General features: G+C 38.4%; 1 protein-coding gene across 1 annotated transcript; it reads right to left on the bottom strand.

Moving 5' to 3' along the window:
• Positions 1–11019: 11019 nt before the first annotated feature.
• LOC105038106 (dof zinc finger protein DOF3.1) lies at positions 11020–12715 on the bottom strand. Its single transcript, XM_010913799.4, has one exon. It carries the CDS (start codon positions 11952–11954, stop codon positions 11304–11306), a length of 651 nt encoding a protein of 216 aa, XP_010912101.1. The 5' UTR covers positions 11955–12715; the 3' UTR covers positions 11020–11303.
• Between the last annotated feature and the right edge of the window lie 4091 nt (positions 12716–16806).

The following is a 16806-nucleotide window of genomic DNA, read 5'->3' as shown; positions in this document are numbered from 1 at the left end:
GTTGGAGAGAAAAAAGGTAGTGGAGATAAAAAGCAAAGAGAAGCTACACTTGTACATAAGCTTCTGCCCATGGATGCTCGCGCCCCTTGCACCTATCCAATCCCCACCTCGGCCTACGGGCTGTGTGGTGGCTTTGGCCCTTGCACTGGCTACCGATCCCAACATTGGCCTTTAGCCTCTGACTTTAGTTATTAGTCTCCAAGAGACCTCATAATTGTCCTATCACCTCATCCCATTTAAGAAAGAGAATGGCCATGGATAAAGCTAAGCAAGCCCCATTTTTATCTTCTGGTTGTTAACCCAAGCAATTAATGAAGGCGTCTCCCATTTGCTGTAATGTGACACTATCCATCAACCTTTAGAAAATCAAAGGGCCAGGCACAGTTTCCAAAGATATCATGGGGGCAAAAAGGGGTTTTATGGCTTTCTCTCTCTTTTCCTCTCCAAGACTTCTGTTGGGGTATTTTGGCATTGGCCGAAGACATGAGGGAAGATTTTTGAACCAAGTCTGACAAAAGCATTAATTGTCTCATTCTTTCTCATTCTATCCCCCCATAAGCAGCATAAAAAGACAAAATAAAAATGAAAGAGAAAGAGAAAAAATGGTAAAGAGAGGAAGACCAAACAAAGGTCGAACCCCTGTGCATGGCTTCTGCTAGTGAGCGATTGTGCTCCTTGTGCTCAGCCGATCCCGACATCAGCTTCCGCTACCAATTTCAGCCATTAGCCCTCGTGAGGCCTTCTCCCTTCAATTCTTGGGTCGGTCAAGGCATCTAATAATTTTAGTCTCTAAATGGCTGTTACGTCAGGCCATTAAAAATGATAGCTTGGAATGATGACTGTCAGAGGCTTTTTTGCGACCTTGTCACATTCTCTAGAGATAAAATAAAGCCCTCTGATCCTTTTGGTCAACCCATGCCATTAATATGTATGGCCTTCACGTGCCATGAAGAGATATGGCCAAGCACAATTTCCAAAAATATTTAATGGAGACAAAATATTTTTGACAATGTCCACTCTCTCATAGCTCCAGCCTCCCATATTTAAAGATAAATAGAGATTCTCAAAGGTACACCTCCTCTCTCTTAAAAAAAAAAATGCTCGCTTTTTTCTTCTTATTGCTAAGAAGTCTGACTGGAGTGTCGGAGGATCTCCGCTGAAGCTACCTCTGGTAGAGACTTGTTTTGCTGCTCTGACCGTTGTCGACCCACTGAACGTCATCTCACTCCAATGCCTTCGACCCAGAAAGGATTCCAGCCACAATAGATCCAAACCTCTCATGATCTCTGCAATTAAAATACAAACACATGGTGAACATATTCACTGTCTTGTTGCATTTTGGATGGATGACCTTAGGCTAATCTAAACCTATGGAACCAAGCACTTACATGCAACGGGCTATTAATGTAATTCTTTATCCCCTATTTTCAAGCATGATTCGTCAAATATTTTCTTTTTTACTACAAATCAATAAAGCATTTCAACATCATCATGCGGTTAAACAAAATTTTTTATAAGATCAAGTTTCGACATCAAAGCCAGGGCAAGATGTCTACACCCAAGGCCCTAGTCGATGACCGGCTCTCATGCTATGCACAAATAGTTTATGATCTAAAAACTAGCTTACTACAATTCAACCACAAATTTGTGAGGATCTGGACTCTTTTTTTTTTTGGTATAAATGGATGGTCACACTATTCTAGTGTGACAGCAGCACATGAAATTAAGATACAAAAGGTCCCGCGGGCACGAATTATCCTATTTTCAGTTTCTAGAATGGTCCGCCACATAAGAAGTAACTCAATCGCTGTACTATTCACTTTCTGATAAATATGCAGGATCATTACCGTAGCGGAATGACATAGATAAATCTAGATATCACGGAGGAGCAGACGTGCCTTTAGGATCCAAACTTTTTAATGAGAGACTTGAGAGAGAGATAAGAATAATTTTTTAGGAATTATTTGATATAACCCATAATATATAAGTTTAATCTTAGTTATTGTACCCGACATAAGTAGTCAACTTCATTACTCTAACAACAGCCTCAAAAATAGTCCAATAAAAATTGTTTAACAACTACAATCATCCACAACGCATGATATCCTCAAATATTAACATTATTATTATAGGAAAATTCTTTGTGCACTGTGAATAGGGTAGAAAATTCAATATGGAGTGCACTATTTTTTCCAATTGGTCCACATAACCACTACTTTCCAACGCATATTTAATGCATACAGTTTCACCTTTTTATTTGAAATTTTAAATACCAAAAATATCCCTTCTATTTAAAAAAATTATGACATCCTATGTTAAATTATGACTTCCTGCATGTAAGATGTTATAATATAGTCCAAAAAATTATAACATCCTAGCATATTATGACATCCTACATCAAATTATGACTTCTTGCATGTAGGATATCATAATATAGTCAGGATGTCATAATATGGAAGGGATATTTTTGTCCAATCACTTTCCAACGTGCATTTAATGCTCATAATTTCATTTTTTTGTTTAAAAATTTTGAATGATAAAAATGCCTCTACTATTCGAAAAAAATTATGATATCCTATAGTATGTTATGACATTCTGCATCAAATTATGACATCCTACGTGTCAAAATATGACTTCATGGATGTAGGATGTCATAATAGGGATATAAGATGTCATAATTTTTTCTAAAGAGCAGGGACATTTTCATCATTCAAAATTTCAAATGAAAAAATAAAACTGCAGATATTAAATGTACGTCGGAAAGTGATGGCTACGTGGACTAATGAGATAAGATGGTGCGCTCCACATCGGATTTTCTACGCCACCTGCGGTGCACAAAGAATTTCTCTACTATAGTACTACTTCATTTATGAGTAATTCTTTCCATACCGCATGCAGTGCAATAACAATGCACCGCTTATTGGACCATATAGCCATGCTTTCCAATGCTCGTTAAATGCACCAGTTCCATTTTTTTGTTTGAAATTTTAAATGATAAAAATATCCATTTGTTTTGAAAAAAATTATAACATCCTGTGGCTTGTAATGATATTCTGGAGACATATTATGACTTTCTAAAAATAGAAAGTCATAAGAGGGAAAAGTATTTTTGTCATTGAAAAAAACCCTTTAAATTGTGATGCAGTGCACAAAGTATTTCTCTTGTATTTATAACCAAGTCGGAAAAAAAGCCTGCCCCACCGCATGGCCCGATCTGCCCGGAAAAATTGGGCCAGAGCTATCATTCGGCCTTTTAAACATTACGACAAACAGTCGTTATGGGCTTCCACTGGCCGGAAGCCTTTGCCATCTTAAAATCAATCCGATTCCAACTGCACTACTCTCCTGCGTCATACCCTTGTCAGATGCTCTCTCCTCTTGTCATGCTATTTTCATTTTACAAAATTACAATGAGGTTATTTTCGTGTGATACCAAATCAACACCAGAACTATCATGGACCATTATGATGGCTAGGCCATTATTTAGTTCAACTACTGTTTTTTTCAAACTTTTATTACTAAATAATCATTGCTATAACAGTTGGTATAGTGACACTATGATAGAAATTACTGGGAAAAGAATTTCTTTCAAGATCTCAACATTTTAATAGATGACTAATATCAAGACGAATCAAGATAGATACAGCAAAATGAAAACTTCTGGGAAGAACATAGACATTCACAGTCTGTCTAGGTTGATACTACAAAAGTCGAGCCATCTAAATTTTCAAATTTCAGAAATCCAGTGCAATCAATATTAATTATCATTTTGGAACATTAATTTCAAAGCATAGCCATTAAAATATCTATTTAAAGTGAAAGTATATATTCTTGACCAATAATTGAAAATATATTAATCGGTGTCTTGAATTATATCTATTTGTGTATGTCAAAACGGTAATTGTTTAGATACCATACGTACGCTGTATTGGTGGGTGGTTGAACCTACTAAAAATCATAAAAATCTTCACCAAACCTAATCAAAATTAGCATGCTATAACAATTAGATCCGAGATCATTAAATTTTACTATGTGTCAGTGTTTTCGATTTCAGCATCAAACCACCGTCCACAACTTCCATGGAACTCTATCAATTTAGACCACTCACCAACTTAGACTTGATAAAACCAGAGCAGCAATTTATTAATATCATGTGACTCATCCACATGATTAGGTCAGGTTATAATGTGCGATTAAACAATGCACCAAATTGGATCAAATTTTGAGTTTATAATCTTATTACTGTGCGGAAATTTCAACAAAAGTAGGCCGTCGTCCTAAGGTCTAGAGATACCTATAACTCGAGGAAACTAAAACAGTGGGACAAGGTCAGCTACAAGTAGTTCCACCATAGACCATGGTGTGGAATAATTCCTCTCCATCTAGGACAATGTCATCGACTGTTGTCTCAACAAATTAATGGATGAACTTAAGTAGGCATCATTGTGTGACAACCTACGAACGTAGCTCTCAAATAAAAGCATGAGCCTATGGAATATGGACCCATTTAGAATTAAGTGGTGTTAAATTTGCACGGACATGTAGGTGAAAACTTTCTAAATACTGCACGAACCACACCTAACCCTCTCAAATCACAAGCACTATGTCCGTTGGCTGTGGGCCACACAACAAGAAAAGGCTTATCATGGATCGCGTCTTGCATGGGCCTACACGATTATATGGGTCTTGCAGTCCTCTTCAAACCGTCAAACATCGTGACAACAATTAATTGCTTGATTAAGATGACAAACTGGTTAGGTCAGGTAGCATTATGTTGTTTCGGAACGTTAGCTTACCCTCGAGGTTGGCCGGGCCGAGAAATCTTCACATGCTAGCATGATTCAAATATCTTGTTTGTAGCTTGCAATGCATCAATTGTTGGAAGTCCATTGCTTATTATAGGATCCTATTTCTAATTTATTTTTGTTTCTTATTCCAATCTGGTTGGAATAGTTTGTCTCTTAGTGCTTGTCCATTTTGTTAGATTGAGCCTTAGATTTAATATATTTACGTTTGTTTTTTAGTTGGAGTGGTTATTTATATTTTTGACTTGTAATGAGAGATTATGGTTTTATAAATTGAGAGAGAGTATGGTAAGACATCTTTTGTGGTAGAGGAGATAATTCTTTTTGTATATAGAGCCTCTTTTGTGATGTATCTTTGTGAGAGAGCCAAATTTTTTGTTTCAGCTTTTTTTTTTTTTAGCATAAATTTATTTTGTCTCCATATTTTTTCTTCCACTATTATTTTCTACTCGCAATTCTCTCAATTTTTTTTTCCATATTCGATGTTTATTTTAGATTTTGGATCGACACGGTTGATTTACTTCGGATAGCATGCCATTCTACATGTTACCAGAGCTATAGGTTTAAGATCAATGGTTCGTGTGTTTGTAGCCCTGCATCAATCGAATATAAAGAACGATGGTCTTTCAAACACTCATGAGGTTAAAGTGCACATAGACCAAGCAACATTTAAAATCCAAATACACAGCATTGATTGGGAATAACACCTAGGGGCCTGGATGAATTTGTTGTTTTAGGTGGACGAATCACTCCAACACATACCAACGGTGAATCAAGAGCTGCCATAAGAGGAAGCACATAAATAAATCTTCATTTCAAGATTCCATTGCCCATCTAGTAAAGCCACAAATTTTACCGTGAGAGCAGCAATCCATGCTGCAGGATGGTCAAGTGTGCAAATGTGCCAGATAAATGCTCTTAACAAGTCACACCAAACCCATTGTTGCTGCCACCTAATATCATTATAGCATTATTATTACACCTAGTAAACCAGTGGACATGGGATTCCTTCTATCCTCGGCAAGGTGCTACTTGGCAAAATTGATATGCCGGGCCAAATGTCATGAGTGCAATCACCCATGGATGTTTAAGTGCAAGGCAGGCCTCTGAGCAAATGATGGTGCGTGCTCCAAGCGCGGAAAGGTCCACCGACCAATGCCATTGTCCCGGTTGGAGTGAATGATGGGCTTCTGCAACTTTAGGTCAGGCTATATTGGGGGCAAAGATTGACATATATATCGGAGCATATGCTTGCTATCTGTCAGGGTTTAAAATGATAACCGTTGGAATATCATGACAACCATTGCACTGGATTCTGATGCCCAGCTAAGATATATTTAGAGGTCATCAATGTCGGCCAGATTTATTGAAATCCACAAAGGACATAAATGGTCATGAAGAGGAAAGTTGAATTCAGGACGGTATTCAACTTGTGGTAAATTTATGAATTTGGACCGGTGGATACTCTTACATACAAGTGTTAAAATTGTGCTGACTAGGTAAAGTCAAGCCCACCTTGTCTACGTTGACAAGTTTTTGGGCATATTGGGATAAATAACAACCATTATGTCGCTTAAGAATTGCCTAAAAAGTTCTCCAAGAATGAAAAATAAACTTTTACAAGGTAATTTTTTTGGCAGCAGAATACCACACCATACCAAATGATATATAGTCCATTCATACCGAAAAACATCGATGAAGGATTGACAGTGATGTAAAGCATATTTACCAGCAAATTAGATTGCTTTTTTTCAGGCTCAATACTCGAAGATATTTGTTGGACCGAGATAGTTGTCGTCTCTTGCTGTTAGAGATATTTTATTTTTCGATCTTCTTAGATATATTTATATCAGACTAGTATGAATTATTTTTTTTCAATCGAAAAAGGTAAAAAAAAAAAAATTGATAATGATTAAAACTTAAAGAAAATCTCAATTTATCAATGATCTTTAAGAATTTCTTTTCCTAACTTGAGAACAAGTTACCATTTTTTCATGTACATCCTAAAATAACATGAAAGAAATTTGTTATTAGATTGAACTTTTATTAGATCCCTAAACCCACATCACCTTGGGTACATATTGATCGAAATGAGATTATACAAAAAAGACATATAAAAACCTTTTACTGTAGTTCTCATGAAACATGTTAGGTTGATTACAGAAAAATGCATGCAGCGTAGAGATCACATACTTTCTGATATATGCTTTGAATGTCTGTATATAGAAACAACTTTCTAAATTGTTTTGTAGGATATTTCTTTAAATTTTTTATATATTTTATTTTCTGATTTGTGTCGATATATTTTTACTAAATTAGTTTAATAAATTTGAATCTACCCAGAAAGATCTCCAACAATGATTCATACAGTATATTTTCCAAGACCTGTTTTTCATAACGTAGTAATTTAGGATAATTAGATGATTCAACGAGCACCATAACTAGCTTTTCCAGTTTCGAGATACTTGAGTCTTTGCTGATGCTTCGCCCCTCCTTTCGGAGAAGAGTTGGTGAGTTTGAGAGCCCAGTCAGCAGAGCTATGAAGGACAAGGCAAGGAAGGACCATGATGATGCCAGGCTAACTACCATCATGGTTAGTTAAAGAACGATGGCATCGAACACGCTCGTGGGCCATGGATCATATCAAATCATGACCACATCATTTTTTTTTTTTTTTTTGTCTGATCGCAATCACATTCAAGTTACCATCTTTCGGTGCTTCAAAGCCAATGCTATTTAAATCTATGTTGCCCCTTTGGATATAGACTATAATGCCAGCATGAAAGAAAACCTTCCCTTCACCGGATCGATACCCTTGAGATGATGTAGGCACATAGATCAGGATGCAGAATTTTCCAGATTTCTGTCACCATGCTTAATCTTCTCTCCATCCATAGAACAAATGTCTTTGAGGATGGAAGACCATTCATCAGATCTTCCAACCTGGAGATTGAAACTGTGAGCCTTACATTCAACTCCCTGTCCTTTGTATCTCATTGTGCTGAAGGAATAAACGTTGGGCCTGTGGTCCCTCGTCATTGAATTTATCCTGGAGGCCTTGACCGAGACTTTTACATTATGAATGGGATGTCACGGGTTGGAAACATGAAACAGTTTCTTCGTAAGCGATCAGGAGAAGGAAAAAATCAAATTTTTGAAGAACATATTTGTTTAAAAAAAATTAAACTTTAGAATGAAAATAGAAATAAGTAACTCTCATTATAATTATTTAGTTGGAAGGAATTCTATTTTCATGTTGACTGTAGAAAGAAATAAAAATACTACATTCTAATTTAAATTTTGATTTCAATTATGAATCTAATGCAACGAAAAATATAATCATTACTAAAAGCAAATTTTTCCTCCTCGGCACCTATCACACATGTGAGAAATAATTTAACAAGATATCTATAATTATCCATCAAATTTAAAATATCATCAATACTTACCTTATCCATCCAACTCTGTGGACACCAACACCAATTCTGATCACCTGTTAACAAATTGCACATAGACTGATCCTATTCTCTCGTCGTATGTCACACATGACAAAACCTGGTGGTCGATATCCCAGAGAGAGCTTGGTGCTTTCCCGGTCTCGAACAGGACAAACCACCTAAATCCAAAGCACGTCGATTGACGTGCCAATCTCGGGGCCATCCCATTCATAACCTGGTCTCAGACACGTGGCAACGAGCCAGGAGACGCCAACCCAGTCCGATACATTGAACCGCCGGCTCTCGCTTCTTGTCCACAAAACGTGCATCGAGCGACGCGGCGCTAGTTCACCTCACCTAACCCGCATACCTTCGGCGCTGTAACGTTCCTTTCTATTCCCACAAACACAAATTTTGGACGTTGGGAAAATGGCTACGATTGCCCCCTATATAACTTTCTTCACCTGCTGCAGTAGTTTTTTCTTTAAAAAAAATTGACAGGACCTTACCCAAAAAAAAAAAAAATGACAGGACGGTATTTATTATTTTTCCAACGTCTATCACGTCGTTCTATTTTTACCATTTAAGCAAAGACTTGAAGATTAAAGATTTTGACTCCGAAGAAAGCATGGCATTTTAAAATTTAAATCCGTTACTACAATCGTTCAAACTACCTGCAACGAGAAGACTTTTTACTATTCTTTTAGTAAAAAACAGGAGGGAGCATGGCGTTTTAAATCCGTTACTACATCCTTCAAGGCGCCTGAAACGGGAGGATTTTTTTTACTATTTTCTAAGAATAAGCAAAAATAAAAATGTGATAAGGGTACTTTCCCAACTGAAAAAGAGATCCGAGACCAAAAGGAACCCCATCCAACATAATTAACCTGGACATGTTCTAAAATTTCTATTCCAACAAATTGACAAGCTTGGCAGGAATAATTATTAAGTGTTACGGTTCTTTTTTGTTAAGCTTAAATACAAATAAAACAGAGAAGGGCCCTAAGCATAAAATAGCTTTAGACACCCTTTTTTTTTTGGGTAAAAGCTTTAGACACCTTTTGGTATCATCAGAAGCCAACGTTTTTTCCTAAACAATTGTTCCCTTTGCTAAAGCCGGTCCTTTTCATGTGATTAAACAAGAATACCTCGTTTCTCTTTGGACCATTCCGCTAAAAGTTGTGAGCTTGGCGGCTTACACATATTAAGCATCCATCAACTTAGCATACATCGTATTCCCAACAGTTCAAAAGATTATCCTATCACATCAAATCTGTGCTGCTAGTGATCAGATAATAAAGAAAAAATATATTCTTGCTTCCTTTCTTCCAAGGGACCCCTCGGTAATGCTCCTAGTCCCGAGTCTACCGAAAACTTTTCGTAAGGTAAGATGACATCAGAGACAAACCCACCAAGAACCAGTTGGCCAGCGTTTAAACATTACCTGATCTAGGTGTTACAATACCGTCCTTGGTCAGTGGTTAATGGCCTACATGCCACATTGCCTCTGACACAAGCGAAGGACAGGAGACCCCACAGCAATCTCAGAAGAAATTATTTGGTGGATCAAACTCATAGTGGACCTAGAATGAAATCGCTTTACTTTTGCTTCAACAGGATGTAAGATAATTTCATTCTACATCCACAGAGATCACCAATTAGAGGTTCATTAAGCAGCACAAGGAGGCCACTCAACCAATGCATGGAATATGAGAGAGACACGCAAAGTGGAAGGAAGTATGATATTTAATTATGGTACAGTGTACATAGGCCAGAACCATCATAAAATACTAAAATGAGGGAATGCAAGGTGGAATGTCTATTGCATCCACTGTCCATAATCCCATCCACTTTGACCACTACAAAGAATATTATCCAACTAAAAATACGCTAAGACCAAGATAACTTGAGAACCTGTGTCCATTTACATAATATAATACTGAGCACACAAAGAGAATATTAATTAAATTAAGCAGGAATGAGAAGATGGAATTTATGCTGCATCCCACTAATATCACCACTCCCAACAACTTGCCATCGATAGAATCATGGAACCTATGGCCTTCTAACATTCCACATGCTTACATCAATACCATTCAATTATCAAATCCCAACATCCACCCACATTCTCTTCCAAAGTATGAAGGCAGATGAAGGGGAAAAAACCCAAAACCAGGCAAAAACCCCAGTGACTGGCAAAGTTATTTTAAAATGCAAAGACCACCTCCTAAGAATAATGTGGCTCAAAAGAACTCCAAACGATAATCCTAATAACAACATCATGCATCTTATTTATTAATAATCCCAACTTGTCTTTAAATTAATGGAACCAATATCCTTCTAAGTTTCCACATGCTTACACTAGCACCTATTAATTTGTCAAGTCGAAGAACCATCTACATTCTCCTCCAAAAGATTGATAAGGAAGAATCAGGGGACCTTTCTTTTCTTTTTGAAATAAAGAAGACGATTTCCGAACCCCAAATGCAGTAATGAAGCTACACGATAAGAAGGAGATCACCTCTTACAGAACGTAGCACAAAGGAGCCCTAATAGAACTAGCAAACTTAAGTCATCATAACCCCAAAAAAAAAAAAAACAAAGTCATGCATCCCATTTTTATCTATTCCAAAAAAAAAGGAAAAAAAAAAAACATTAACATTTCAACATCAACATGCTGACATTAATCCCACTCAATCACCAAGCCCAATAATCAACCACATTCTCCTCCATCAGATCAAAAAGTGACCAGAGGAAAATGTTGCACACAAGAACTCTAATAAAACTAATAAGCTCATCATATTTCAATCATGCAAAGACAAGCTTAAGCCCACAAGAAATCCAGAAAATTATTCAAGCCCAAATCAGTATATATCCATCTCACTATCTGCACCTCATTACCTCTATAACTAACACATACATATGGCAGGGTTCTTAAAAACAGTTCCACAGACTGATATAAGACAACCCTAAGAAGAGAAAGCAGGATGAAAACAGAACAACGAAAAAAGAGTCCTTTTTTTTTCCTTCTCTTTGCTCTAAAATTCTATATTTTTCTTGATCATGGGAAGCCGGAACCTGGAGTATAGATGCGGAGATCGGGCCAGCCATTACCCCAGCAGCTGGAATCCCCCAAGAAATTCTCCAGAGCCGCAGGGTTCTCATTGCCGTTGCCATCGCCGGAGTTATGCAGCTGATCCATCCCACCCCCCATGGAACGGTTCAGATCGCCGGAATTCGGCACCGCGCCGGCGGCGGAGCCGAAGCCCTCGAGAAGGTTCCCGAAGCCTCCACTGGAGGCGAGCAGCGAACTAAAGCTCCCGCTGATGTCGAGCAGGCGATCGTCGGGGTCGGTGGCTGAAGGATAGAGGACGGAGACTGGCTCGGGTTTGGGGAGATGATTGGAGGAAGGGGGCGGCGGCGGGGAGGAGGTGGAGGGGCGTTTGGAGGCGGTGGCGCCGGCGGTGGCGGAGGCGGCGGAGCGTTTGGAGTTCTTGCGGGTGCCGCCGCCGACGGGGATGTTGCGGAGGGCTCCGCCCTTGGTCCAGTAGCGGCGGCAGTCCTTGCAGAAGTGGCGAGGTTGGGAGAGGTTGTAGTTGTTGTAGTAGCAGAACTTGGTGTTGGTGGACTCGCACCGGGGGCACTTGAGGTGCTGCTCCGGCTCAGGGAACGGGGGCTTCGCCACCCCCTGGACCGCCGGCGAGCCCTGCATCACTCCTAGTGGTGAAGCTCCTTGATTCCTTGAGGAGATGCGATCCTAAAAATTGGATTTTTATCACTCTTTCACGTTCAAGATCAAATTTTTTTCCCTGTTCCGGAATTTTCAGTGAATCAAATTCTTGGAACTTCAATAACTTAATCGGAAAGCTGAGATTTTTCTGGTCGCGAGAAAACGGACTTTGATTTCAGAAAAAAAGCAACCCTTTTCCCAAGCAAAAAACTAAAAAAGAGACAAACAAGTGTGGGTTTGTTTCGTGTCTGAGAGATTGAAGAGTGGGCCTTTCAGAAAGATCAACAGAAGCGAGATATTTCCGGCAATAAAAAGTACCCTCCGAAAAATCTTCAAAAGAAAAAGAAAACTTGGTATACCTTCAAACCATGAAACGGAACCCGTTTTGACTCGAAAACTAATGCAATTCGTCAGATTTCAACCATGAAATCTAAACATCCATCACATGCACCACCAATACTTCTATTCTCTAACAATGCAAGAAAAAAAGCATACAAACTCTCGGATTTCCAGAACACAAGAAAAGATCAAAGGAGGAGGAGAGAGAGAGGAGATCAGGAGATATATATTCTCAAAATCTCAAACGTTGGTGCCGGTATTGGTGATCTTCGAGACAGACAGGCATGCTAGAAGAGCCACGCTACCCCCCTTGCTTCCTCTCTTTTCAAAGCACTCTATCCCACTCCATCGCTTGTTTGTACCGGAGTAACTATATGGGAATATATAGCTGGCTTCACGAGAATTCCACTACCGCCCGATGGTTTTATTCGGGTTTTTCTTGGCTTTATTAATTACTACAACCCTCCCCTGTGGTGTTACCACACAGCGCCGGGCTATTCGTTAGTTTGTGGTAACTTCGGGCGGGGATGTCGGTTGTGTGTGTATATTGTGATTAGGGTGTCGTCCTGCGTTCCCTCCACGCTTACGGAGATAAAATCCCAAGGAGATCTCCGAGATGGAGGAGCCATTGATTGGTGTCGGTCCCATACACCCTACGTTTTTATTGTGACAACAATAGCTTGCCCGATCTTCTGCCGTTCGAGATGCATCGAACGGACTGTGTTTCCTCACGCCCTTTTGACGATGTTCGGGGACGACGAATTATTGCATGGATCAGGTCCAAGTGGACCACGGCAAATCTCGGAAAAGATGCACGGTGGATAACGCGCACTCGGGAATTGGTAAAATGCAAGGGGTAATGTGGCGTGTTGTTCACCGTGGGATTTGGCTGGTCCCTTGGACCAGGTCCAACTAATAATTGGACTTTCGGGCGCCCGGAGTCCCAAGCAGTGGCTGCGAGTCGCAGGCTTCCGTCCTGCATGCCACGTTGCTCGTTGCTTAGAGGCATGATACAACGAGTTGGTACGCCCATTAATATTTTTTTAGGTCAGCTGAGGCCACTTATTTGAATAACAGGTATTGTATAGCCGTTAGCAACAAAGAAAAGATCATGCTTTTTCTTGAGACATTTTTTTTTCCTATTTATTAAAATAAATACAACAGTTTACAATTTAGATATCAGTGTTGACTACCGTGGTAGCGAGCAAATGATTGTCTGATACACATTGCTTTTCTATTTCTTATCTATTAATTTATCTTAAAATGATAAATAACAGTTAATATTTTATATTTTCAGATAAATTTTGACAAAAAATACAATAATTTTCATCAATTTCACAACTAAAATTATTTTTAATATTTTATTCTTTCAATATACATACTAATTCCATTGAATTACATCTAATAATTGACATGAACTAATGCATCATTGCTCATTCAATTAACATTAGATGCTAATTAATGTTAGTCATTAGATCTTCTTTAATTAGATAATAATTATTTATTATGAAATAATAAAGTCACCGATAAATTGCACTTCATCATTGTAACAAATTAGCTATTCTTCTCCACATAATTTAATTTATAAATAGTTCCATTAATATCTGAATTTATTATTTTGTTTTCTCTTTTATACAGATAAATTTTTTTTAAATGATATGATTACTTATATTTTAGACACTTAGATACCCAAACAAATTAAAAAATATATGTTAATAATGGGATACTACTTATAACAGTAAACTTTTGAGATATATATTCATGCATGGAATGTATGCCATGTCCATTTCTCCCTGTCTTACTTCCTTCCCATCGCTCAGTTCCGAATTTTTACCACAATATCAAAAATTGGAATTCTCTTTCTAATATTTATTATTTATTATTTAATTTTTTAAAAATAAAAGAACAAATGTCCAAATAACCGGAACTGTCCAGAAATGTTAAACACGGCTGTTATTTTGAGCCTGGGTGGGAGGTTCCATAACTGCTGCCGATCGCAACCTCTGCGACACGAACCTCGTCCCAGTCTCTGTCCTCTTTGGCATCACGGGCGACGTAGCCGGCTCGGCTTTGGGAGCGGAAAGCCGATTACCAGAAGATATCACAACGGTCCAATACATGGTTTACGTTTAAGATTTGATCAAGGCGAGTCTAATGTAATATGATCTTATTGGCTGGAGTCCGGATCCGACGGTACGATAGGCGTGACAGGGGGAGGTAGCCGGTGGCAGCACAGTAGAGTTTGCGTGCAGGCCAAGCAATCTCTGCGTCGAGCGATTCGTGGCAGCCCACGAATCTCTGCCGTCCGTCCTCGTAACGGCAAGCGTCCCGGCCGTCCACTTGTGCAGCTTCTCGAGGCGCGGAAATCGTAACGTCCGCGGTCCACCGTCAAAGTCTCCACCCTTCTCTGACATCACACGTGTCGTACGTCGACTGCTCTCTGTACGGCTCACCTCAGCTAATACTATCGCCACCTTCTAAGAAATTTCGCTCGGCTTGACTCGAAATTTAAAAAAAAAAAAAAAAACGCTGTCAAGAATTTAAAAAAAATTCTAGGCGGCCGTACGGACGGACCCGTTATTTTGACTCTAAATTGGGACCGAAAATCTAGAACGTTGAATGGACGCGTCAGCCTGGATGACGCCGGCATCCAACGGCACAAGACTGTCTGGTTGCTGCCGGCTCCAAGTCTTCGCACATTGGGAAGCCGCGGTCTACACGTAACGGACTGCAGTGAGAGTTGTGGGGCCCAGGTGAAGTGGGGAACGAGGGACGTCAAGTCCCATCGTGTCCATTCTCCAGCGACCGGGCCGTAAGCGTGCGGTCTTTTTTTTTTTTTTGAAAGATTAAGCGTGCGGTCTTCGGGGCGTTCGATACTTGTGGGATCCATTATATTAAATATTCTCATAGCATAATAAGACGTTTACTCCTTTAAGATCGCGTTACTGAGATATATAAACGATATATGTGGAGCTGCTTCACTTGGCTGGGACCCAACTCAGGCCCCGGTGAGAATGCGAGGATACAACAGGTTTGTCGTGACTCCACGTGTCACATCCTGGATGGGTTATTTTGTAGGTCTTCCATTTGGTACAGATAGCAGGTAGCATTAGTAATTGATGGAAATGGATAAGATGGAAGAGGAAACGAAGAAAACGCAACGATGCAAGGGTTTTCGGAATCGGATGGTGAGGTGAGACCGCGAAAATGGTATGTAGGCGTGTCATTAGGTGACGCGTGTCCAGTCTCGGCTTTTGCATCGACTTCGTGTATATCCTTTTGGTTCCTCTAGGGGAACCCCGCGGGCTTGGAGTGTGACGATAGGAGGGACCCAGGAGGTGATCATGGGCGATGCACTAGCCACGAATTTCGCGGTGTTGGAAGTCGCTGTCGCGAAGTTACCAACTACTTACCCCACCTTACTCGCCATGAGCCCACGATGGCTAGTGATGTTTACGGTCCAAGGCCACGACCCACGCGAGTGGGGTCTACGCCATCGTTTTGGGTAACGGCCTTGGAATTTTTCCCACTTTTTCCAAGGTCAAGTCACAGCTAGGCCAACATATGTTGGCTCAGCTGGCAAGCACTTGGAGTATATGTGAGGTATTTCTGAGGATAGAGGGGGAAAAAAAAAAATCTGATTATTAGAAAAATAACTTTAAATTGCTATCAAAAAATATTATTACATTTATTTAGAGGTAATCATATATAAAAATATTATCACGTTTTAATAATATTTTTTAATAAAATTTTTAAATAATATCATCTTTTCGCTGGATATTCATGGTTCACTTATAATAAATATTATGTATTTCGAATATTAAAATAAATTTACTAAGAGTTAATAAAATATTTAAATTAATTATATGTTAAAAAATATTTTTTATTAATATATTTATGATACACATTAATACAAATGAGGGTATTTAAATAAAAAGAAAAAAATTAAATTATTTCTATTTGATAATATGGTATAAAAAATAAATACTATCTAAATAATAAATATTTATTTTATCTTGCCTCTCCCGCCTCTCTTGTTGGGTTAATATAAAATACATGTGAAAGTCTTTATCCACTGTATACAGTCCAATCATATTGAAGCACGTAGTTATAGCTTTTCAATACGTATTTAATAGCATATTTAACGACTGTATTTTTATTTTTTTCATTTAAAATTTTGAATGATAAAAATATTTCTTCTCTTCTGAAAAAATATATGAAATCATGTAGTTATGACATTTCATTGCCAAATTATAACTTTTTACATATGATGTTATAATTTTTCTTTCACAAATTATAAAGAAAGAAAGATATTTTTATCATTAAAAATTCATAAATTTTTTAAATGATCAAAATATCTGTTCATTCTTTATGACATCATGTATGCAAAAAAAATCATAATTTGACTGTAAAATATCATAATATAACCACGAAATGTCATAATTTTTTCAGAAGGAGAAAAATATTTTTATTATTTAAAATTTTAATTAAAAAA

The sequence above is a fragment of the Elaeis guineensis genome, chromosome 2 (genome assembly GCF_000442705.2).
Source record: "Elaeis guineensis isolate ETL-2024a chromosome 2, EG11, whole genome shotgun sequence".
Lineage (NCBI taxonomy): Eukaryota > Viridiplantae > Streptophyta > Magnoliopsida > Arecales > Arecaceae > Elaeis > Elaeis guineensis.
This window is presented reverse-complemented; position numbering and strand designations above follow the sequence as displayed.

Coding starts and splice junctions, on each gene's coding strand:
- LOC105038106 (XM_010913799.4), bottom strand. CDS start 11,954: ATGCAGGGCTCGCCGGCGGTCCAGGGGGTGGCGAAGCCCCCGTTCCCT.